The sequence below is a fragment of the Arachis ipaensis genome, chromosome B1 (genome assembly GCF_059453495.1).
Source record: "Arachis ipaensis isolate K30076 ecotype BB chromosome B1, ASM5945349v1, whole genome shotgun sequence".
In the NCBI taxonomy this organism is placed as follows: domain Eukaryota; kingdom Viridiplantae; phylum Streptophyta; class Magnoliopsida; order Fabales; family Fabaceae; genus Arachis; species Arachis ipaensis.
In genome coordinates this window covers 135,549,460-135,574,369 of record NC_142436.1, presented here as the reverse complement: position 1 = coordinate 135,574,369, position 24,910 = coordinate 135,549,460, and the positions used below count along the sequence as shown (strand labels likewise).

Sequence of the window (24,910 nt, the reverse complement as noted above, 5' to 3'; positions counted from 1 at the left end):
AAGGATGGCGCCTATATTTGTAGGAGAGCAAAATATTTTTTTTTTGTCCTTACGATTGGTTAAGTTTTAAAATTGAGAAAGTATAGGGAGCCAATAAAATATTTGTACAATATGTACAATGGAAGTTTAGGGATGTCCAATTCAGTATTAGAGATATAACCATTTGTGTTACCTTTTCCCATCAGCTGAAGTTTTTGGGATGAGTGGTATCATGATATAGTATCAGAGCTCTAAATTCAAAAGGTCAAGAGTTCGATTCTTGGTGAACCCCAAAATCAATATCTAAATCGTCCTGTTTAAGTTTCTAACAATTTAAAATTGAAGAATTGCCAAATCAAGTAAAATGAAAGTAAATTTTAACGGAATGAATTGCATTACGAATTCAAGATTTTTATTCATCATAGAATAATTCTAGAATGACTAGTAGATAAACTTCCGGAAAAAGAAAAAAATGAATATGATACATATATAATAAAGTATAAATTATACCTTTTTGTTTGGAATGTATCAAACTTCTTTAATGATTAATTTAAATAAATTTTATTTTGAAGAAAAAATTAAAATTTATTAAAAAATTAAAAGTAAAATTAATTAAATTAAATATTAAAAAATGTCGGTATATTAGAGACAAAAAGATATAATTTATACTTTATTGTATATGTACATACTCTTTTTTTTTTTCGAAAGTTTATATACTAGTCATTCTATAAATATGAGTAAAAATCTTGAATTCGTAATGCAATTCCTTTCGTTAAAATTCATTATCATTTTACTTAATTTGGTAATTTTTTTAAGAGTAATGTATCATTTTTATTCCCAACATTTTCTTCCTATTTAAATCTTTAACGTTTCATAATCTTAATAATGTTAGGATATTGAGTCAATTTTAAAATGTTAGAAACTTAAATTAAAAAAACGATTTAAATATTAAAAATAACTGAGACTTACTCCAGACGTTAGGGACAAAAATCATAATTTCTTCTTTATAGAAATTGCACTTATATATAATGTCAACAACTATTATAAAGTGGTTCATTTCTCATATTTACTCGTACACAATGGTGGGATATTCTTATATTCTCTTTCCCAATGCTCATAATAAATGAGTTTGTGAAAGAATAACAATATTCTAGATTTGTTTAGAAAATGTCATGTTCACTTGTACTCTTGGGATAGAAAAGAATTTCTATTGGAAATACAGATTACAGTTTAGTGCTTTAGTATTAAGATCTGACTAATAAAATACATGTACACCAATAACCATAAAAAATATTGAGTAAATAAAAAAAAATTGATTAATTACTGATGAAATGGTAATGTAACAAACGAAAGGAAACTGTTCATACCCTGACCCAATATTAAGGCCCAGTATCCAAGTAAAAAGGCCCAACCCAAAGGAGTTGAGTCTCACACTACACAAACCAGATGCCACGAAGTCGGCTATCTTCACGACTTGCTCTAAAGAAGTCGGTACGAGGATCAGCTGGCAGATAACCCCTCCCTCAAGAGGATAACTGCCCCTAGAATCTCTCTAACCACTTCCAAGAGCCATATCTCAACCACCCTAAGATAAAGGGACGGTTATTCCCCTTAAAAAGTGGCACTACTTCAACGGTGGTTATTGGTTCACCACTATAAATACACTAACACCTCTCAGGTATCTCTAAGTCCCAATACTCTCTAGCCCTGCTCACACCCTTGCTGATTTAGGCATCGGAGTGTCTTTGCAGGTACCACCCCCATTCGTTCATACTCACAAGTCGGACGGAGGCCCCCAAGATGCAGACTCGCTCGGAGGCTTCCTTCCTCAGACGATTGGGCCAACCCAGCGAGTCCAGCCCAACAATCTCCGGTTACCCTCGTAACATTAGCGCCGTTGCCGGGGACCCGAGAGATCAACCAGTGATGGCGGACAGATCCCCTGAGGAGGGTCACGTGGAGACAGATTCCGAACAAGAGAATCTGGACACCGGAAATAATGACGTAGACCTAACCCTCCACCAGGGAACCAACGATCAACATAGAGAGGGTACCTCCGGAGTCAAAACTCCGAAGGTGAATTCCTCATAAGGGCGCGATTCGGAGAAGGACGGATAGTCCCACGCAACCGAACTTATGGGATTAGTTCATGTCCACCAAAGTCGCTTGGAACAGCTAGAACAGGAACGGGAGCGACAAAGGAAGATAGAAAAGCACCTAAGAGAGGAGATGGATCGACAAAAAGAGTTAGAGAAGAAACTCTTAAAGTTAGAATCCTCCCTCAAAAGTCGGAACTCCCGTGACGATAGAGAAGAGTCGCCCCAGGAGGGGAGGATCCTTTTAGTGAGGACATAATGAGGGCAAAAGTTCCAAGAAACTTTAAAAGCCCCGATATGGACCTCTATGACGGAACCACAGATCTGAAGCATCATTTAAGCAACTTTAAAAGTCGGATGTATCTGGCTGATGCTTCTGATGCTACGCAATGCAAAGCTTTCCCGACAACCTTGTCGAAAGCGGCGATGAAGTGGTTTGACAGCCTCCCCCCGAGATCGGTCACCAGTTTTGAAGACCTCTCAAGGAAGTTCTTGATGAGGTTCTCTATCCAGAAAGACAAAGTAAAACATGCTCCAAGCCTCCTGGGGATAAAGCAGGAGGTCGGAGAATCCTTACGAGCCTACATGGAAAGGTTCAACAAAGCATGTTTAGAAATCCAAGACCTGCCCACCGAGGCAGTCATAATGGGGTTAGTCAATGGGCTTAGAGAAGGTCCCTTCTCACAGTCCATATCAAAAAGACACCCCACCTCCTTAAGTGATATACAGAAAAGAGCTGAAAAGTACATCAACATGGAGGAGAATGCTAGGCTGAGAGATTCGAGTTGGCGACCTGGGCATCTCCCCTCAACAAAAGAGAGGGAGAGGGAACCCAAAAAGAAGGAAGAACTCGGTCTCGATAGACCAAGAAAATATCACTCTTATACTCCTCTAAAGGTTCCCATAGTGGATGTATACAGAGAGATTTGCAATACCGAAAGACTGCCTCCTCCCAGACCTATTAAAAATAAAAAAGGGGGGAGTCGCAGCGATTACTGTGAGTACCATAAAATATATGGTCACTCAACAAATGACTGTTACGACCTTAAAAATGTGATAGAAAAGCTGGCTAGAGAAGGTTGGCTCGACAGATATCTCATAGAAAGGTCGGACGGTCATGGGAAGAGAAAGCGAGACGATATGGATAGAAGAGACCCACCACCGCAGACCCCGGAGAGACATATCCATATGATCTCAGGAGGATTCGTGGGAGGGGGACTCACCAAGTCCTCTCGCAAAAGACATCTCAAGCGAGTCTACAAGGTCGGAGGAGAGTCATCCGACCTTCCCACCATTTCATTCACAAGAGAATATGGGCAAGGAATAACCCCTGGGCATGATGACCCAGTGGTAATTACTATGATCCTAGTCAATGCCCATCTCCATAGAACCCCTAGTAGACCAAAGAAGCTCAGCGGATATCCTTTTCAAGCCCGCTTTTGACAAACTAGAGTTGGATGAGAAAGAATTAAGAGCCTACCCCGACACCTTGTACGGACTAGGCGACACGCCGATAAAACCACTGGAATTTTTGCCCCTCCACACCACTTTTGGAAAAGGGGAAAAATCCAAGACTTTGAGTGTAGACTTCATAGTCATCGACGTAGGGTCAGCATATAATGCTTTAATCGGCAGAGCTACCCTTAATCGACTCGGAGCGGTGGTATCCACTCCCCACCTTTGCATGAAATTCCCAACCTCAGCGGGAATAGCAACGGTGAGGGGAGATCAGAAATTGGCAAGGAAATGCTACAATGAAAGCCTGAATCTGAGAAGAAAAGTCCACACCATAGAGCTCGACGGTGCAAGGGCCCGAGAAGAACTGCGACCACAGCCAGGAGGAAAAACTGAGGAAATACAGGTCGGCGAAGAGGAAGGAAAAAACACCAACATAGGAGCCAACCTAGGGGAAGCCCTAAAGTAAGGGTTGATTAAGCTCCTAAGAGACAATTCCGACCTCTTTGCCTGGAAAGCCTCCGACATGCCCGGGATAGACCCCGAGCTTATGTCCCACAAGCTCTCGGTATACCCAGGGTCCCAACCTGTACAACAGAGAAGACGCAAGCTCGGCCCAAAACGAGCCAAAAAACAAAATGACAAAATGGAGAATGTGTGTCGACTATACTGATTTAAATAAGGCATGTCCCAAGGACCCTTACCCACTACCAAGTATCGATACCCTAGTAGACTCCAGCTCGGGATATCAATACTTATCGTTCATGGATGCCTACTCGGGGTATAACCAAATCCCGATGTACGAGCCAGACCAGGAGAAGACATCATTCATCACACCCAGAGCCAACTTCTGCTATGTGGTCATGCCATTTGGATTGAAAAATGCAGGGGCCACATATCAGAGGCTGATGAATAAGGTGTTCGCTCCCCACCTTGGAAGCTTAATGGAGGTCTACGTCGACGACATGCTAGTAAAAACCAAGGAAGAAGTCGACCTCTTGTCAGACCTCTCGCAAGTATTTGACACCATAAGGTCACACGGGATGAGGCTAAATCCCGCGAAGTGTGCCTTCGCGGTGGAAGCTGGAAAATTTTTAGGGTTCATGCTGACACAAAGGGGGATCGAAGCAAATCCCGATAAGTGTAGAGCCATCCTGGAAATGAAAAGCCTGACTTGCTTAAGAGAGGTACAGCAGCTAAACGGCCGACTTGCAGCCCTCTCCAGATTCTTGGCAGGGTCAGCACTAAAATCCCTTCCATTGTTCTCCTTACTGAGAAAGGGATGTCAGTTCGAATGGACTCCTGAATGCGAAGAGGCGTTCCAAGAGTTCAAAAGATTCTTGAGTCAACCTCCGATTCTGACCCGACCTACAGTTGGAGAAGACCTTGTCCTATACTTATCTGTAGCAGACAAGGCTGTCGCGTCAGCCCTGATAAGAGAAGACGAGGTCGGTCAGCATCCGGTGTATTTCATCAGCAAAGTTCTACAAGGCCCCGAGCTAAGGTATCACAAACTAGAGAAGTTTGCCTACTCCTTAGTGGTAGCCTCACGAAGGCTACGGCCTTACTTTCAAGCTCATACAATAAGAGTCCGCACGAACCAACCCATGAAGCAAATCCTCCAAAAGACGGATGTTGCAGGGAGAATGGTTCAATGGGCAATAGAGCTCTCCGAGTTTGACTTGAGGTATGAAACTCGGACAGCAATTAAAGCCCAATGCCTTACCGACTTTGTCGCAGAATACGCAGGAGATCAAGAGGAAAAACCAACGACATGGGAACTCTATGTAGATGGATCCTCAAATAAGACAGGGAGCGGTGCAAGCATAATATTAGTGGACGAAAGGGGAACCCAAATAGAGGTTTTCCTCAAATTTGAATTCCCATCCTCGAATAACCAGGCAGAATATGAAGCCCTAATTGCCGGGTTGAAGCTGGCAGAAGAAGTCGGTGCCACAAAAGTGATGGTATATAGCGACTCCCAAGTGGTGACCTCCCAGATAAGTGGAGAGTATCAGGCAAAAGACCCAAATATGAAGAGGTACTTGGAAAAAACTCTGGAGCATCTTGGGCGATTTGCGGAAACCGAGATCAAACATATAACTTGGGATCTAAATAGCAGAGCAGACGCCCTATCCAAGTTAGCAAGTACCAAGCCAGGAGGGAATAACAGAAGCCTGATCCAGGAAACTCTCCAGGAACCTTCCGTGGAAAAAACAGTAGAAAAGCAAGTGGTTCTTGAGGTAACTGGATTAAACCTCGGATGGATGAACCCCTTGGTCGAATACATAAGATTCGACATCCTTCCCAAGGAGGAAAAAGAGGTTAAGAAAATCCGGAGGGAAGCACAACACTACACTCTGGTGAAAAATATTCTCTATAGAAGAGGGATATCAACACCATTGTTAAAGTGCGTACCGACCGCGAGAACCACCGAGGTATTAGAAGAAGTTCACAGTGGAATTTGCGGAAATCATCTCGGAGCCAGGTCGCTTGCCAGGAAAGTAATCCGAGCTGGATTTTATTGGCCGACCTTGTAGAAAGATGCCACAGAATTTGTGAAAAAATGTCAACCATGCCAAATGCATGCAAACTTCCACGTGGCTCCCCCCGAGGAACTCATCAGTATAACTTCTCCATGGCCCTTCGCAAAGTGGGGAATGGATTTGTTAGGTCCCTTTCCCCAAGCGCCAGGACAAGTCAAATATCTGATCGTGGAAATAGACTATTTCACAAAGTGGATAGAAGTAGAGCCATTAGCTACCATCACAGCCCAAAGAAGTCGGAGGTTCCTCTACAAGAATATCATCACAAGATATGGGATACCATATTCCATCACTACAGACAATGGAACCCAGTTCACCGACTCTACCTTCAGAAGCCTGGTGGCCAGTATGAAGATTAAACACCAGTTCACCTCGGTGGAGCACCCGCAAGCAAATGGACAAGCCGAGGCAGCCAACAAAGTCATACTGGCGGGATTAAAGAAAAGGCTACAAGATGCAAAAGAAGCCTGGGCTGAGGAGCTCCCACAAGTGTTATGGGCTTACAGGACAACGCCCCAATCCGCCACTGGAGAAACGCCCTTCCGACTAGTCTATGGGATAGAAGCTATGATACCAGTAGAAATCAGCGAGCAAAGCCCAAGGGTGATTCTCCATGATGAAATCGGAAACATACAGGGGCACAAAGAGGAGCTAGAATTGCTCCCCGAAGTCCGAGAACAAGCCCAGATAAGAGAAGCAGCGCTGAAGCAAAGGATGACTACAAGGTACAATAAAAAAGTCACCCGAAGGAGCTTTGCCTCAAACGATTTGATCTTGATCAGAAATGACATTGGGGTCAACAAGTCGGGGGAAGGAAAGCTCGCCGCCAATTGGAAGGGACCCTACAAAGTTAGCGAGGTCTTAGGAAAAGGCTATTATAAAGTGACCGACCTAAATGGCACCGAGTTGCCAAGGTCGTGGCATGCTTGTAATATGAAAAGGTACTACAGTTAAAAGCGAACTCTACTCCCTGATGTACTCTTTTACCAACTTCACGATTTTTTCCCGAAAGTTAAAGGGTTTTTTCTGGAGAATGGTTTTTAACGAGGCATCATAGTAAAGGCTAAGGGAAAATAGGCTGTCAAAAGCCCTTAGTAGCAGTAAGGTACCTCCCCAATAAATAAAGATCTTTTACAATATCTCTTATAAATTCCTTCTCGTTTATTTTTTCCTACGAAACGCACCAACTTAAGCTCGACAAAACGTGAAAATCCCATGAACCGACCTAGATGGTCGTCAGGATAAAACGACGAGGTACAAGTCGGTGTAAAGAGGTTATAAAAGTTGATCGTGAGAAACTCGGGGATATGCCGACTTATAAGTCGAAATACAAAACCGAATAGAAAAGAAAACGTGTCGCAAAAATAACCTAAGTCATAGAAGCTCAATAAAACAAAAGTTGAGTATAAGGAATAATCAAAAAGAGATCGAAAAACCTAGGAAAAAGCTTAAAAGCTGTCCTTAAAGCGAAGAGGAACCCAAAAGGACAAACAGCCAGAAAAAAGGTTTCCAAAACTAAAAAGATCAAAAAGAGGGTTTTTCAAAAAACTACAAACAGAAAAGCATGCACACGCAAAAGGTAACTAAAAACCCTTATCCAAAAAGGGTATTTCTTTAAAAACTAAAACCCTTATCCAAAAAAAGGGTATTTATAAATATTTTTTGTTTACGGCCTTAAAAGGCCAGAGAAAATTGTTCAGTCACCACCACCACCAACAAACAAATATAAAAGAGTTTAAAAAAGGGGGACCCACAGGCCAGGCCCCCATATAGCCAACAAAGTTATTTTTTCAGAGGAGTAGACGGATCACCACCAGAACCAGGAAGAATAGTCGGAGCAGCGTCAGGACCAGGAAAAGAGGCATCCATAGGAGACGGAGAGGAAGTCGGAGGAACCTTGGAAGAGCTCGGAGCATCCTTTGAGCGAGGGGGGACTCAATAATCCTCTGCCCCCGAGTCTTCAAGTCGGACTCAGAAACAACTTGGGGGGCAGGAGGAGTCACTATAGCACCATCAATGACGACCTTGTTGGGATCTAAAGGAGAGAGATCCAAGGCAGGAGCAATAACTCCGACTTGCTCCTTAAAAATCCTTCAGGCCTCTTCAGATCCCTCGGCAATAGAGTCCTCCAACTCGGTGTAGGCAGTCCGAGCATTCAGCAGATCTTTTTTCACAACCACAAGGTCCTCAAAAAGGCTTGAATAGCTCTCCTGCGCCTTCAGCCTTAAACCGACCTCCATGTTGCACTGGGCCTGTAACTTGCTCTCCCTCTCCTGGAGATCCTTCCTCTCCTCCTCTAGTTTGGCGACCTCCTCCTTCAACTTCTTCTCATGTTCTTGATATAAAAGAAGTCTCTCCTCCAACTCTTTAGCCCTCGAGGACAAACCAAGAGAGCTAAGAGGAGTCTTCTCGAAAATATCAAGAAACTTGGTGCACACCGCCGCCGCCCTGATACTCTCCTGAGCCAGAATAGTGAGGTGGTTCCGGATAGAAATATCATCCAAGCCTATACGGGCATGAGGATAGATGTACTTCCGGATAAATTCAGGGGCATCCACCTTGGCTTCACCCTCGAAAGAAGAGCTAGGCTCTAAAGCCTTGCGCTTCTTCCTTTCAGGCTCAGGGGAGGATCGGGGGGGAGGGGACGGCTGAGAAGGAGCAGAAGAAGAGATAACAATAGGTTCAGAAGGAGTCCCCAAATTTCGAGGAGGATGAGGGGGAGGGATAACTGCCCTGGCACCACCAGTCCTGGCCCGGGACCTTGCCCTAGCCTCCTGGACCATCTGGTTAGACTCATTCGAATTCCTCCTCGCCATCTCTGTAAAAACAAGTAGTAGCCAAGAGGTTAGACAAGTCGGAAAAAGATAGTCAGACAAGTCAGAAATCCAATAAAACAAATAAAAGCTATCTAATTGTGTCTGAACAAAGGTCGGAGACCCCTGAAAAAATTTTTTAGTATCCAGATATGGGGCCCTCCCCCATACTTCTCGGAGGAACCCCACAATGGCTGCCTCCACCTCATCCAGGTCGTCCAGACCATATTTCTCACAGGGGGAGGCCTCCAACCAATACAGAGAAAAACGAGGGGAAGAATCCTCATCCAGGAAAAATGGGTGGTGACCCTCTACAGCTTGAACTTTGAAAAAATAATTTTTGAAGTCATGAAAAGATTCGTCAAAAAGGGTGAAGACCCTCCGACCTTGTATAGCCCGGAAGGACACCCATTGTTGTTTATTATTTTGCCCACTGAAGGGCTTAGTCATATGGAAGAGAAAAAAGAAAATCCTCAAAGAAGTCGGAAAGTCTAAAGCATGGCTGACAAATTGATAAATTTTCAGAAAACCCCAAGAATTGGGATGAAGCTGGGTAGGTGCAACACGGCAGTGGCGTAAAACATCCATTTCAAAGTCAGAAAAAGGAAGGAAAACGCCCAGACGGGTAAGCATGCTCTCATACATAAAAAAGAAATGAGGGGCTGCCTCCGAAGCCCTCCCAAAGCAGACCCGGTCTTCTAGACCCGGGGCAAGTAGTTCATACTTTGGCTCATCCTCATCAGAGGTGCAGAGCCGGTGGCGAGTGCGAAGATCAGTAAGAAAATCAGTGTCAACCAAAGGTTCCTCCCCCAGGACCGTAACATCGACCCACTGAGCAAGACTTTCAACAGAAGACATTTTCTTTCTTTTAAAAAGGGATTTTGGTAAAACCTACAAAGAAAAAAGAAAAAAAAATAAAAAAACATGGTCTCTAAGGGGAAGTACGGAATCAAACAGAAACCTACGAATCAACCTATTCATCCGCAAAATAAAAGCATGCAAACAGTAAGCATGTTACAAATGGAGAAGAAGAAAAATCTAACATTTATCTGAAAAAGGTTGGAGGAAATGAAAGCCTTCAAACACAAGAATGCTTCACGAACAGGTGGAGAGGAAATTTGAAAAATCGCAGAAACGAAACAATGGAAGAGAGGAAAAGTATTTATAAACACGTTAGGGTTGGGTTCAAACCCTACCCTACCCTACCCATTGCCACCCCTACTAACAGACGCGACGTTTGATTAGACGTAACTGTGAAAAATCAAAAGTCACGAAAGTCACGTCGGTTCCCTCCCAAGTCGGCTACATCCCCGAGTAGAATACTCGAACCCAAAATCTTAAAAGAAATTGGGCTCGAGTAGGGACACTGTTCATACCCTGGCCCAATGCTAAGGCCCAGGATCCAAGTAAAAAGGCCCAACCCAAAGGAGTTGAGCCTCACACTACACAAACCAGATGTCACGAAGTCGGCTATCTTCACGACTTGCTCTAAAGAAGTCGGTACGAGGATCAGCTGGCAGATAACCCCTCCCTCAAGAGGATAACTGCCTTAGAATCTCTCTAACCACTTCCAAGAGCCATATCTCAACCACCCTAAGATAAAGGGACGGTTATTCCCCTTAAAAAGTGACACTACTTCAACGGTTGTTATTAGTTCACCACTATAAATACACTGACACCTCTCAGGTATCTCTAAGTCCCAATACTCTCTAGCCCTGCTCACACCCTTGCTGACTTAGGCATCGAGTGTCTTTGCAGGTACCACCCCCATTTGTTCATACTCACAAGGCGGACGGAAGCCCCCAAGACGCAGACCCGCTCGGAGACTTCCTTCCTCATACGATTGGGCCAACCCAGCAAGTCCAGCCCAACAATCTCCGGTTACCCATCGTAACAGAAACCATTATCACAACTAATATTACAGTTAATAATATAGGCAGACACATTCGAAGCTGATGTTTATGATGGCTAAGCTAAAAAATCCATATGATTATATAAACTTTGTTGGGGCTCCTATCCTATCAAAACTGTTTTTTGAGGGTGTGGTGGGAAGAAACAACAAGCATTTTACAAAAAAGTGGTGCATATATATGCAGCTAATGCCTCACAAATTGCTTTTTAGAATGAACATTTCTTTTTCCATGAGGGCTGGTGTGACTACTTCCATCAACTCTGCGCATGTTCTTCCTTTTCTTACTGCTGTTCAAGTTCAGAGTCACATTTGGTGGGTTTGCGAGACAGAAAGAAGCCGCTACGTCCTGCACAAGTACACCAATTAGTTGGAATTATTATCAATGATGTAATATCTATGCAACATGATTTCACCATTGAAATAATTCAATATAAGTTCAGTAACTATGATTATTTGCATTAACTTTTCTATTTCAAATTTTGGGATCTGAAGCCATGTCGATTGTCCTATCTTGTGTAACCAACCGGTGAGATATTGAAATTAAGAAAAAACAAAACAGCCAGACAAAACAAAGGAGTGAAGCAAGATGATTTCACTCAATTTACTGATATAGAAGAACGGAATTACAAGGAAGAAAAGATAATGGCTGTGATGGTAAGAGCCAGCCTCACTCTCCTAGCCCAGCCTTAATTCTTTCCAAAAGTCTGTCCCTTCCTCTCCCTAATTTGCTACTACTTATACTCTCCTCACTCCAATCATGAAAATCCGTTAGAATCATCCCTACTGACCATCTTTTACATTTTTCCCACTAACACTGTCATGATTCTCTTCCCTAGTCTTTCCTATTCTACCCTCCACTCTCTTCCTTCTATTGTATTGTAAAGGCAGAGGAGACATTTGCTTCTCTTTATGATTAGAAGCTTCTATTCCTAATACTTCATTCTTGCTTGGATACGTAACATCTAGACATTGAAAAATGATACGTTGCCAGCACATTATTTGTATCTATCCTTTGATACAGCCTTGCATTTGATGCACTTCGACTGAAAATGCTTACATCTAATGATTTACTCTTGAAGATAACAAATACAACAAAGATATCCTTCATTAATCTTCTGTTACCAATTTTATTTTTTGTTATTTTAGTGAACCATTTCAACATGGTCCTATAATGATCAAATCATATATTGAATTTTGAAGAAATAGATCTCTAGAGGTCAGGAAAATAATTATATATAACAATTTGAAAACCGCACCTTCAGATCAAGGCGGTGTACATTGAATATATCCTTCATAGAATGTGAATTGTATGCCAATAGATACGATCTATGCGCATCTTTAGCCATCTTGTTTAGGAAAAAGTTGTTGACTACCAAATCCTCCTGCACAGTACAGATGGTGCTTTGTAAGATAAGCTGAGCTTGGTGACTATATACTAAACAAACATTTGATTAAAACAAGGGGAAGAAGGAATATACCAGGTGAGATTGTACATTTGCCACCTTCTTTTCATCATATCCATACTCTTTCACAGGGACCTTAGCTGCCTGAAATTGAGCATAAAAAAATGTTTATTTTTTATTATAGGCTGAGAGGCAAAAATAGCAACCATGTCTCAAGTTTCTTCAGTAATCTATTTTCGAGCACTACTTTCTCATATAAAGCAAAAACATTACCAGATGCTTCTAAAACTCATTCAGCATTAGAAAGCTGAGTATATCATTTTGTCATAATGAGAGAGAAACTGACCTTCAGATAACGAAGAAATTGTAATTCTTCAGGAATCAGGAACAGCAAAGCATTTCCTTTTCCACCTTCCCCACGAGCTGTTCTACCAACCCTGTGGATATATTCCTGGTATTGGTACCAATATAAAACATGTTATATGGCTGATAAAAATATAAGAATGCCAAAAATCAAATGAAAACAGGAATCACCTTCGGTTCATCTGGTGGATCATACTGCACAATCCAGTCCTACAACACACAAAAAGAAGGGGAAAAAAAGCAGGCAATTAATAAAAAATTGGGGAAAACTAAAAGTGTCATACAAATGAGTTGACCAAATTTTGAAATAACTTGGTAATAAAAATGACCATACCACAGCAGGTATGTCAAGTCCACGAGCAGCAACATCAGTACAGAGCAAGATCCCCTTTTCTGCTTTGCAGAAGTCAAAGAAGGTGGTTGTTCGGGTCTGCTGCTTTTGTTTTCCATGAATACTTGAGCAATTCAAATGAATATGATTAAGAATGTCTGTATGGAATTTCACAGAGTTACATGAAGAAAAAAACACCATCACTTTTTTTGAATGAAATCTCTTCAAGAAGGAATAGAGAACCATGAATCGCTTGGCACAGGGAACAACAACATAACCCTGCATTAACCCTTCATTTGTAACCTGCATGGATGAGGATGTTGTAAGTCACTATGGTAATGCCGATGAACAAAATTTCAAAGATTACAATAAAGTAGGGAGATATCACCTTGGTTCTCCCATCATCTACATCAATATATATAGGAGTTGTCTGAAATGACAAGCGTGCAAGATCCTCAACCTGTAAGTTAAACCAAAAAAACTACGGAGTCAGAATTTATTTTTAGGAAAGAACATAATGAAAGATAAAAGATGAATGAACAAACCTTCTTTGTTTGCGTAGCCGAAAATAAAGCCGTTTGCCTATTCTGTTCCATGAGAAATCAATTAGTCAAGCTCACAAATATATTAAGATCATATAATAAATATAAACATAGTTGCCTTAATAATCATAAAGGGATATAACCAAAACTAAATAGACCTTTGTAGCAATCATGTCTCACTTAAAAAATTAAAAAAAATAGCTCTGTAGTGACAAAACATATTAGAACCTTTAAAGAGGAGTTCTTACCCAAGTCCTCAACCCGCATATAACAATTTGGAAAGGGAAAAATGTTACAACTTATTTGTTAAGGTAAAAAACGAAATGTTTTTTAATCCACAAGTAGCTCAATGCATTTTTACTAAACATGTAATAGTAATGCCACAAAATAAGAAAGATTATAGTAATAGTAATAGTAACTGGTAACTTAAATTGATTAAGTCATTTTTATTTAGATGTTAATATGTTATCAAGGTCAATAACTCCATCCGCATGTGGAATAACATTATGCATTATCGGGACAAAAAGTGAAACAAATTTCAGATACCTTTGGAAGGATCTTAATAATCTGCTTCATTTCTTCCTCAAAGTTAGCTTCTAATATCCTGTCAGCTTCATCAATCATGAGGCACTGCCAAATCACGCAGTAGGAGTTCATGGTAAGAGAATTGCTACAATTTAATATTACTCCAGATATCCGAATGAAAGAACTTCCTATTACAAAACATGCATGGCAAGGGCTTCAACAATATGTGAGGTCATGAGTTATTATTATTATTATCATCATCATCACAAGACTTCAAATCACGTAAATACATGATAACTATATACTAGTATAAAAGCATTGTTGCTCAGCAAACTAGTCTTAAAATATGTGCATACCATAGCAAGTTCACAAAAGGAGAAAAAATATAATAAAGAAGGGCACAATTTACCTTCAAGTTTTTATATATGAACCCTTTTGTATTCTGAAGATGATCCAGAAGACGACCAGGAGTTGCCACGAGCAGATTGACCCCTTTAGCAATGCGTTCGGCTTCGAGTTTTCTCGTCGAACCTCCAATAATCAATCCAAGAGTCTGCGAATGATACTTGAGGAGTTCCTTGGCTACAGCATGCGTCTAAAACACACAAACAAACCTCAAATTCAATAAGCAAACAAATCAGCAATCATAAACAACCAACTTATAATGCAATCATAAATCAAATACATCACATTTATTTTTCAAAAGACAAACCTGAATTGCAAGCTCTCTGGTGGGGCAAATGATAATAACACCAGCACCATTACGAGGGGTGAACTGAACATTATAGAGAAGCTCCACAGCAGGGACCAGAAAAGCAAGGGTTTTCCCGGAACCGGTTCTGGCAGCGCCAAGAACATCTTTTCCTATTAGAAGATGTGGAATTGCCCTCGATTGAATCTGAGTCATGTATGAGAACCCCATATCCCGAATTGCCTTCGAAGTTGGTTCTGATAACCCTAGAGAAGAGAATTCATCGTTACTCATTATTCCACCACCACCACCCTTGTTCTTCTTCTTCTCTTTCCTCTCTTCTTCCTCTTCTTCTTCTTCACCATTTTTATCAACGTCGCTATCTTCTTCCACTCCCTTCAACTTCTTATTCTTCTTCTTCTTGTTCGCATTGTTTTCCAAGGATTCTGCGCCCTCTTCATGTTGAGGTTCAGCTGATTGGTTCTCTGATTCAGAATCCCGAGGCCGCTTCTTCTTATTCTTATTCTTCATCTTTTTCTTCGTTTCGTTCATAACGATGGTTGAAGCTTGAAACTTTTCTTCTGTTTCAGGTGATTCTGCCATGGCTGGTGGTTCTAGAACTTTCAGAAACTCAAGGCCACTCGCACGGTCGCGCCTTATTCTACTTCTCTCTCTCACTCGTTAAACCCTAGTCATTCACCAAGATTCATATCTAACGTGTGGCGGTTTTTTTTTTGTTCCCGGCTTTTTTTGTTCTCGGTTTTTTTTTCTCATCTACTCTTTGTTGGTATTATTTTTGTCATCTACTCTATTGGGCTCTTTTGTCCCAGGTAATATTCAAAGAAAAGATTTGGGGCCACTATTCAATACATGGACTTCTCTGGCTGAAATAGGTCAATTATATTTTGGATTTCTTTTTGGGCTGAGCTACTCCAAAATTTCTAGGATTGGGCGCATCGCACATTTTCCTTTGTTCTATGCTCCATATGTTAAAAATTCAGAAGAATTTTACCAAGTCCAAAGAAAACAAAAATTACCAAAAGATTAAAAATTCACAAGACAACCCGCTTGAGTCACTAGAGACGACCGTTTAATCAAGTGTGGCAAGTTTGAATGGCTTCTTATGTCTTGTGCATGCAATAAATTATTGGTTAATAATAAATTTTTAAATGTAGTTTATATTTGTGGCGGATTAAGTTATTAATCTGTTGAGTTGAAAAATATGTAAAAAAACAAGAAAAAAATAAAAAATATATATTATGCTAATTAAAAAATATAAAATAGAAATTTGTGAATGTCAAAATAATAAATAATAAATTTGTGAGATATGATTAAGTTAATATGTTTATCAGCCTTAAAAGTTTGAGCTGGCATTGTTTGCCTAAATCTTTGTTCCTCAATGAATTTCTATTGATCAAACGAAACATGGCATCGACATTTTTGTTTGAAATTTTAAGCAAAATAATTTATCCTTCTAACGAATTTGCTTAAATATCCTTTCAAGTTTCAACTGCCAAACAATTGAAGTCTATTAAATTCTCCTGAACTCCATTTAATCCATCCCATACCAGTTACCACCAATCTAACTGTAAAGATCCCTCAAATTTAAATAAGAGTTTAAGTAATGTTGATGCCTACAGATACAGTTTCTTGTTATGTGTAGAGACAATTAGAAAATAGCAAGAAAATAATTCATTATGAAAAAAGGAAAATAGTTTGTGGTAGGACATTCGTTAATAGGTTTGTGTATCATTATTGGTACTCATTAGAGAGACATGTAGGGGACATTATATAGCAGAAAATTTGAGGAAACTAGGGGAAAAAACAATAAAAAGGGAGCATAATGATGAAGATTTATACCCCATTTAATGTACACAAGTATTTATCATAATCTATTTGCACTAGTTAATGTAATCACCTGAAAGGAAATAATCTAAAATTGGTCACAAACTTCATTATAGCCATTGCACCTAATTATGTTCCACTCACTTCACATTAAGCAGCTAAATGATATAACACATAGAAATGGGATAAAATAAAAGGGAAAAACCAATCAACAAACATTGTTGGCCCCATTGCATTTCATTGATGTTTTTTTTTCTTTCATAAGCCGAAAGGAAACAGATATATAATTAGCCTCTAAACTCCTAAAGCCTTTGTTTGGTAAGAAAGGCCCACTAAAATAGTGGATTTAACAATAATCATTGTTAAGTGCACTAGTATACCTCCCACACAAAGAAAAGAGATTACCTATTTATTGAAAAACCATTCATGAACGAAATTATGAGATCAATGCTTCTATATCTGCGCAATTGTTATTAGGTTATTTTTATTTTTACTGTAAGGCACGGCACGATTGTTTATAATTATGCCTTGATTCTCCCTTAGTTAATTCATTAATTGGTAGCATTCAAATTTTGTGTAATGTAATCACGTGTGTTGCTTGCCTTGGAAGTTCAATCACATCTTTGATAAACTCAACAAGCTAAAAAATAAACAGGACAATTTTAGTGAAACAATGCGAATAATATGGTTTATAAATTATTATGATTTTCATTAGCACGCAAAGTCGCAAGTAAAATACAAAGATGTATGTTATGGTAAAGAAAGAAATGGTAAAAAATAAAAATTCATTTTGATAGATAATTACATAACTTAATTAGAAAAATATGCCATTTTATTTTTATTAATTTTTAATATAAATTTATACATTTCTCTTTATTTTTTTCACAAAGTAACTATATGTCTCTATCATAGATTGTCTAAATATAAATACAAACACTCCGTCATAATTTTTACGATTAAATCTCCAAAATGGTCTCCCAGATTGAATTCGTATATCAATGTTGCCCCTCAGTTTCTAAATGCTCTAAATGCTCCATCCAATTTGAGCTCCGTGCGAAATCCTGGTTCTTCCACCCAATTCCGGCATGACTCAGCAGCCGGAGTGCTGAGCTGGCAGTTCCACCTCCACGTAGACTTCATCACCCTCCACCATCACCATCGTTCCTCCTCTTCTCCCAACGGAGCCACTACCCTTCTTTCTTCTTACAATCCTCCTTTCCCTTTCTCCCTTCCTCAAGCATTGTAGTCCTTTCCTTCTCTCAGTTCACCAGCCTTCAGATCACTACCTCAGAACCACTGCCGTAACCCTTTCTCTTTTCTTCTTCCTCTATTCTTTTCTCTTCTCCTTTGTCCATTAGAGGGGGTGGATGAGAGGGGAATTAAAAGGTTGCTTGAAAAATATTTTCATACACTTTCAGCAACAATCAGAATCCAACAAACTAAATTAACCTATCATAACCACCTAAAATCAATTAAAACAGAAAATTAAACTAAACTAAGCCTAAAACTGGTAAAAATTAAAACTAAATTCTAAATAAATCTAAACTAATAGGGGAAGTTAGGGTGGTTAGACAGGAAAAGAAGGCAAACCGAAACGTGAGGAAGGAGAGCAGGGTTAGTCATCGTGGGTGATGGAAATGACAAGGAGAAGCAGACGAGGGGAGGACACCGGCAGAGTAGTGGTTGCAGCGGGCTATTGCGATAGCAGTAGTTCGGTGATGAGGAACAAAGATAAAGGTACCCGACTCTTTAGCTGAGAAGAGGAAATGGGGGAGGAAGATGTGGCGGCGCTGAATAAAGGCCGGAGGTGATGGTGGTGGTGATGGAGATACTAGAAGCTGTGATATGGCTAGGGTTCGGTGCGTGGAAGAGGGTGATGAAGAGGGCAGATTGGCGGCGACAGTAAGCCCGGGCCTGACGGAGGTGGTTCGCCAAGAAGAAAGCTCGACATCTCTGGACCTAACGGGGAAGAAGAGGGCAGAGGGAGGAAGTTGGACGCAGTGGTCGCAGATGGTGGAGGCTATGGTGGCTCGCAGTGGTGGTTCAGCCTTAGGCCAATGGACAGAGGAGAAGAGAAAAGAAGAGAGAAAGAAGAAAAGAGAAAGGGTTGCGGCGGTGGTTCTGAGGTAGTGATCTGATGGCTGGTGAACTGAGAGAAGGAAAGGGCTACAATGCTTGAGGAAGGGAGAAAGGGCTATGTGGAGATGGAACCGCAAGCTCAGCGCTCCGCTGCTGAGTCATACCGGAATTGGGTGGAAGGACCAGAATTTTGCACAGAGCTCAAATTGGAGGGTGCATTTAAAGCATTTAGAAACTGAGGGGCAACATTGGTGCATGGACCCAATCTAAAAGACAATTTTGGGGATTACTCTAATTTTTACTATCTATTAAAATTACCCTTGCATTAACAATTAGAATCAAATTCGCATAAATACAATTGGAAAAATTTCAAGTGTACTGAGAACACTAGTATTCCAGTTGTTTTAATCGTTAATTTCAATTAATATATATTATATATATTTTTTGGGTAATACTAGAGAAACAAAAAAAACATCCAAAACTTGTCTTATTTAGCATTTATTAATTGTTGCTAAATAAGGCAAGTTATGCCTGTTTTTTGCTGATTTTCTTTAGTTACCAAATATTTTCGTATTTTTTATAATTGAGATCAACAGTTAAAATAACTGATATACCGGTATTCTCAATACATTTAAAACTCTTGCAATACAATTAATTATATCATGATATCGATGATATTTTCTTGTTTATTTACTTGGTTTGTTCTATCATAACTTCCATATTACTCTAAACTAGACAGTAACAAAAAAAAAAGATAAAAAAAGCAAAATAGGATGAAATATTAGAAAAAGTTAAAAATATTTACATAATAAAATAAAATTAAAATAAAATTTTAATAAAAACTAAATTAAAATTTATATATAATTTAAATGTAAAAAATTAAAATTAATGAATAATTTTTTTCTATGTACCTTCGGTCTTCTGCCCTTAGTTGGATATGAAAATATTTGGTAACCAAAGAAAATCAGCCAAAAACAACCATAACTTATTTTATTTAGTATTTATTAATTGTTGTGACAATTAATAAATGATAAATAAGGCAAGTTCTGGCTAATTTTTTTTATCTCCCTAACATTATCGGTTGGATATATGTCATATATCACATCATATATGTATATTATTTTTTTTTTGAAATTAAAATAAATTCCTCATTTATGGTGAAGGTAAGATTCCCGTGCATTAGGGAGTAGTAGCAAATATTATCCAAAGTGGACCCCCACATTAGGTAACCGTTTGGGATCTTCACATTTGAGTATTTGACCGTTACTCCCAAAATCCCCATTCAAATTTTTCCATTTCAAAACTTTTCAGTTTTCACTATTTCCACTCCCTCAATCACTCTAAAAAGTCAACTCAAACGGTCAAACCCCAAACGGTAAACTGTAAAGTGAGTGGAACTATCAAAAAACCTTGAGTTTCAATATCACAATTAACTAATACTCGTTCGATTTCCCTCCTAAAACAACGGCTCAGATTCACCGAAAAATCAAAATTCCAAATCTCGCACACAAATTTACACAAACACCTAGAATGCAAACAAAACACTACTACTACTCTTTCTTCTTCAGCTAAACACTGTTTCTTTCTTTCTTTCTTTCTTTACTCTTCCGCCGGAAAAGTTTCCGACTTTAAGAACTGCCGCAAAGCTTCCTCTTTAGCTGGGTCGATCTCAAATTCTTCTTGGCATGTCAACGTAGAAGCAAAAGAACCGAAGAATCTCGAGATAATGCCGGTTTCGACACGGTCTCAGATGACGCCGAACCGGGTTCGAGACGAACCGGACTCGCGGCTGAGGAACCCGCACCATGGCCTGAAGGAGAAGCTTAGGGCACTGACAATGCTCTACGAGCAGCAGAAGCAAGCTTCTCAAGCTCTCAAGAACCCTTCTCTGAAGTTCCAAAATGAACAGAGCAATGAAAACAACAGACAAGAACAGAGTAAAACAGAGAGCAGAATCATGAGAGAGAACAAAATGTACAACCTTCTTCCAAATTCGACCGTTACAAGAACCTTCGTGTTGCCACAACCACTACCACCACCACCACCACCACCACCACCATCACGCGCCGCCACCGCCACTGCCGCCGACGAAGACACAAAGGAGAACCTTCCAGTTCTTGGAACCGACCGAATCGTTGGGTTTTCGTGCCAGAGAAAATCCACAACGACGAAAAATACAACAATGGTTTCGGATTCTGCTTCCAACACGGTGGCTAGGAAGCTGTCGATGGGGGCAGCGGCGGCGGCGGTGGCGGCGGAGGAGAGCTCGGAGAAACAGGGGAAGGTGGATGGGAATGGGAGCAGGATCCTCGTGTTTGTGAGGCTTAGGCCTATGAACAAGAAGGAGAAAGAAGCGGGTTCACGGTGCTCCGTTAGGGTCGTTAATCGCCGTGACGTTTATCTAACGGAATTTGCGAACGAGAACGATTATCTGAGGCTGAATAGGGTTCGTGGAAGGCACTTCACTTTTGATGCTGCGTTTCCTGAATCGGCTACTCAGCAAGAAGTTTATTCAACTACGTGAGTTTCATTTTATGGATTTTAATAAATTTTCAATAATTTTCATGTTCTGTGCTGAAACTGGAATCAAAGGTTTTTAGGTAAAAGAGCTTGCTTTAGTTGCTATTTTTGGAAATCTTTCTTTTCTGGTGCTTTGTTCTGTGTTGATTTTGCTCTCGTTTTGTGTTTTGCAAAGTTGCTGAATTTTCATCTATTGATCAATGTTACTTACTTCATTGCTATGAATTATGATTAGTTGATTACCATATTGGAGAAATTTGTAGGTTTAAGAATGTAGACATTGATAGTACCATCAATGTTGCTTCTTTCTGTATTCATTTTGAAACTAAGTCTTTGTGAATCAGCTAAGACTGAATTCAAATTCAAATTTGTTTATGATTAAAAAATTGTTGAGACAGCCTTTTGAGATTTGACATACCAAAAACATTTAAAAAGAAAAGGGTGAGGGACTGTTAAAAGAATCTGAGGCCTAAATAGTTGAAACTCTAAATTGCTCATTCTATTCCGTGCTTAATATTATTCAGCAAGCATTCAAGAATCTTTTATTGGCTTGTGCATTGACTTTTCAAATTTTCAGGACCTCAGAACTAGTGGAAGCAGTTCTGCAAGGGAGGAATGGTTCAGTGTTCTGTTATGGTGCCACGGGGGCTGGAAAGACTTACACCATGCTCGGCACCGTAGAGAATCCTGGAGTGATGGTATTGGCAATCAAAGATGTTTTTAGCAAAATCAGGCAGAGAAGTTGTGATGGGAACCATGTTGTTCATCTGTCGTATCTTGAGGTCTACAATGAAACAGTTAGGGATTTACTTTCCCCTGGAAGGCCTCTGGTTCTTAGAGAAGATAAACAGGTTTGCTTCTTCACCTTGCAAATAGAAGCTTATTATTGTGTATTCGACAAACCACTACTGAAAGCTTATAATGTGTGCTGGGAGATGTTAATGGAAGTTTTATGATGTGATTGTAAGTTCTTGAAGAAGGTTAATGTGTTTAATTAATGCCATTGTTTATCATATTGCTTGCTACCTGTGCCACCATGATTATGATGACGAGATCATGAAAATTTGCATAAAATCTCCCCATGAATTCCTGAGTTTCAAGTTTACGAATTTTGGTCCCCAGGTTGAGTGCTTGAGTTCACTTTTATGATTCAAGAACATAAGTAATATTATTCAAACATGAAAAATTTTATGATCCAAGTTGACTATGCATTACCTTATACTTTTTAATGACATCTGATGATACATTGTCCAAACATTTTATAGGGGATTGTGGCAGCAGGTCTTACACAATATAGAGCTTATTCCACAGATGAAGTAATGTTCTCATCCCTTTTAGTGAATTCCAAGTTTATAAGTAGTTGAGTTCGAACTTTGAACCTTATTTAACATTCTATTCACTTTGGTTGGTTGATGTAGGTTATGGCATTGCTGCAACAAGGAAATCAGAACAGAACCACTGAACCAACTCGTGCGAATGAAACATCTTCGCGTTCCCATGCAATTTTGCAGGTGACTAACTAACAAAATCCACCTTATGATTGTGACATGTTCTACTCACTAACAAAATCCACCTTATTTTTGTTACATATAGGTTGTGATTGAATACCGAGTTAGGGATGCAGCGATGAATATAGTTAATCGTGTGGGAAAGCTCTCATTGATTGATCTTGCAGGGTCAGAGAGAGCTCTTGCCACAGATCAAAGAACACTTAGATCTCTTGAGGGCGCTAACATAAACCGGTCTCTCCTTGCACTAAGCAGCTGCATAAATGCTCTTGTGGAAGGCAAAAAACACATACCATATAGGAATTCCAAACTCACTCAACTCCTCAAGGACTCATTAGGAGGAACATGTAACACTATCATGATTGCGAACATAAGCCCAAGTAACCTCTCATTTGGCGAAACACAGAATACTGTTCACTGGGCCGATAGAGCCAAGGAGATTCGGACAAAGGTTGAATCCTCTTTACCATTACAAGCTATTACTTCCCTCTGTTCTGAAGTTTTCATCATGTTGTACATTAAACACATTTATAACTCTATATCTTTATACGAATTTTCAAAGCAACAAATATTTTGGAAGGAAAGTAGTATCACACTATCAGCATGTCAAAAACTAAACATATTTGTGATGGCATTGAATAAATAAGGTAATCTGTTCATGCAGGTAAGAGATGCTAATGAGGATCAATTGCCAGTGCCGGAGACAGAAACTGACCAGGCCAAGTTGGTAATCGAGCTGCAAAAGGAGAATCGTGAATTGAGAATGCAGCTAGCGAAGCAGCAACAGAAATTGTTGACTGTTCAAGCACAGTCCTTGGCTGCGCAATCCTCTCCAACACCGCCTTCAGCTTCAGCTCTTTCTACTCCTCCAACATCCACACAGCCTAACGAAAAACGAAGGACTAGATCTTCTTTCCTCTCGGGAACTTGTTTCACTCCAGAATCCAACAAGAAGAAAGGAGCTGAGCTAGCTGTGAGAACACTTAACCGAACCGTGAAAGCACTGGAGGCAGAGATCGAGAGAATGAAGAAAGATCATAGTTTGCAGCTAAAGCAAAAAGATGATCTTATTCGCGAGCTTTCACAAAAGGGTGGAATTCAAACCACTGCAGCAACAACAGCAGAAGAAGTAAGGAAGAGAGTGGTGACCAGGGCTAGCCTAAGGCTAAAGGAGTCAAGCAATGGCGAGTTGAAGAGTCCAAGCCATCGCTTTCGATCACCAGTCCAAGTTGCCAAGAAGAGAAGCTTTTGGGACATAACCACATCTAACAGCCCATCGATTGCAACATTTAATGGCAGAAAAACCAGAAGTCATGTCATTCCTGAACCTACTACTGCACCCCCTCCATCAATGCTTCTTCAGGTATAGTACTTTCTTGCTCCTTATGAAAATTTTAAGATTTTCATAATTGATCATATTTTCACCAACCCCATGTTTATCTTCATCTTTACTTCTCAATGGTGAAAATCAATACAGCATTCATTTTTTGTAACCAAAGCAAATAACAAATCTATTTTTCTTGTTTGCATTGTCTCCATATACTTTTGGTTGTATTATACAGCCTGGTTTTGCTCGGCAAAAAGCGAATATTTAAAGTGATTTACACAAAAAGGAGTGGAAGATGAAGTTGCTTAGAACACAAGGAAGCGCAGTTTGAGAGATCATAGATCATTGCAAACATGATGTGCACCTCAAATGAATAAGGAAACAGTTCAATCAACTGCAAGACCCCAAGTGTGCTGCTTCTCACTCATCATCATCCCCCCCTAAACTGAACCATGTTCATTATTTCAGGCTATTGAAGTTTCTTGAGGAAACTATAAAATCTTTTATTATGTATGTACATTCACTGTTTCCTCAACCTCAATACACCATACTTTTAACGACTTTAACAAGAGAAAAAAATCAGATGTAATGTGAATTTGTGTTAGGTTTGATAATGACATGTACTTGTAGATTAGGGTCAATTTTAAGTAGTCAAATCTTTTCATTATTTGATTTCAGTTTCGACAAGGTTGTTTTCATTGTACAATCCAAGTTTGTTAATTTTGACAAGATAAATTAATACATTTGTTTCTTAATTATTGTATTCATGACCTTTGATGCTGACTTAAACATCTAATCCCCATTGAAAATACTGTACAATTATTGATAAGGATTTAATTGGGGTTTAATACATTTAAAGTAATAAAATCCCCAAATGGGCCTTATGAGTTGTTGCCCTTTCAGCACCACTGTTTTTTTAGACGGACTCTTGGTCTTCTTGATGTCAAAGACTGGCATGACACAATTCTTCTAAAA

General features: G+C 39.7%; 2 protein-coding genes across 2 annotated transcripts; one reads left to right on the top strand and one right to left on the bottom strand.

Moving 5' to 3' along the window:
* Positions 1–1,272: 1,272 nt before the first annotated feature.
* LOC107635195 (ATP-dependent RNA helicase HAS1) lies at positions 1,273–15,377 on the bottom strand. The gene is made up of 12 exons (XM_088501803.1): positions 14,678–15,377; positions 14,375–14,560; positions 13,987–14,070; positions 13,444–13,485; positions 13,287–13,358; positions 12,902–13,201; positions 12,739–12,777; positions 12,551–12,655; positions 12,280–12,348; positions 12,058–12,183; positions 10,791–11,147; positions 1,273–1,336 (listed from the first exon to the last, which is right to left on the bottom strand). Exons 1-11 carry the CDS (start codon positions 15,257–15,259, stop codon positions 10,986–10,988), a joined length of 1,767 nt encoding a protein of 588 aa, XP_088357929.1. The 5' UTR covers positions 15,260–15,377; the 3' UTR covers positions 1,273–1,336; positions 10,791–10,985.
* Positions 15,378–20,022: 4,645 nt separating this feature from the next.
* LOC107635185 (ATP binding microtubule motor family protein) lies at positions 20,023–24,698 on the top strand. Its single transcript, XM_016338582.3, has 7 exons — positions 20,023–21,100; positions 21,678–21,951; positions 22,366–22,416; positions 22,519–22,611; positions 22,694–23,059; positions 23,273–23,971; positions 24,171–24,698. The coding sequence occupies exons 1-7, from the start codon at positions 20,307–20,309 to the stop codon at positions 24,201–24,203; spliced, it is 2,310 nt and encodes a 769-aa protein (XP_016194068.1). The 5' UTR covers positions 20,023–20,306; the 3' UTR covers positions 24,204–24,698.
* The last annotated feature ends 212 nt before the right edge of the window (positions 24,699–24,910 follow it).

Bases quoted from the DNA above. Each gene is read 5' to 3' on its own strand.
- LOC107635195 (XM_088501803.1), bottom strand. From the start codon at position 15,259: ATGGCAGAATCACCTGAAACAGAAGAAAAGTTTCAAGCTTCAACCATC. The intron at 12,778-12,901 runs GTATGGTCATTT...TGTGTGTTGTAG, and splicing joins GACTTGACATACCTGCTGTG to GACTGGATTGTGCAGTATGA. The intron at 12,656-12,738 runs GTGATTCCTGTT...TACCAATACCAG, and splicing joins ATCCACCAGATGAACCGAAG to GAATATATCCACAGGGTTGG.
- LOC107635185 (XM_016338582.3), top strand. From the start codon at position 20,307: ATGCCGGTTTCGACACGGTCTCAGATGACGCCGAACCGGGTTCGAGAC. The intron at 23,060-23,272 runs GTTGAATCCTCT...CTGTTCATGCAG, and splicing joins CCAAGGAGATTCGGACAAAG to GTAAGAGATGCTAATGAGGA. The intron at 23,972-24,170 runs GTATAGTACTTT...TGTATTATACAG, and splicing joins CTCCATCAATGCTTCTTCAG to CCTGGTTTTGCTCGGCAAAA.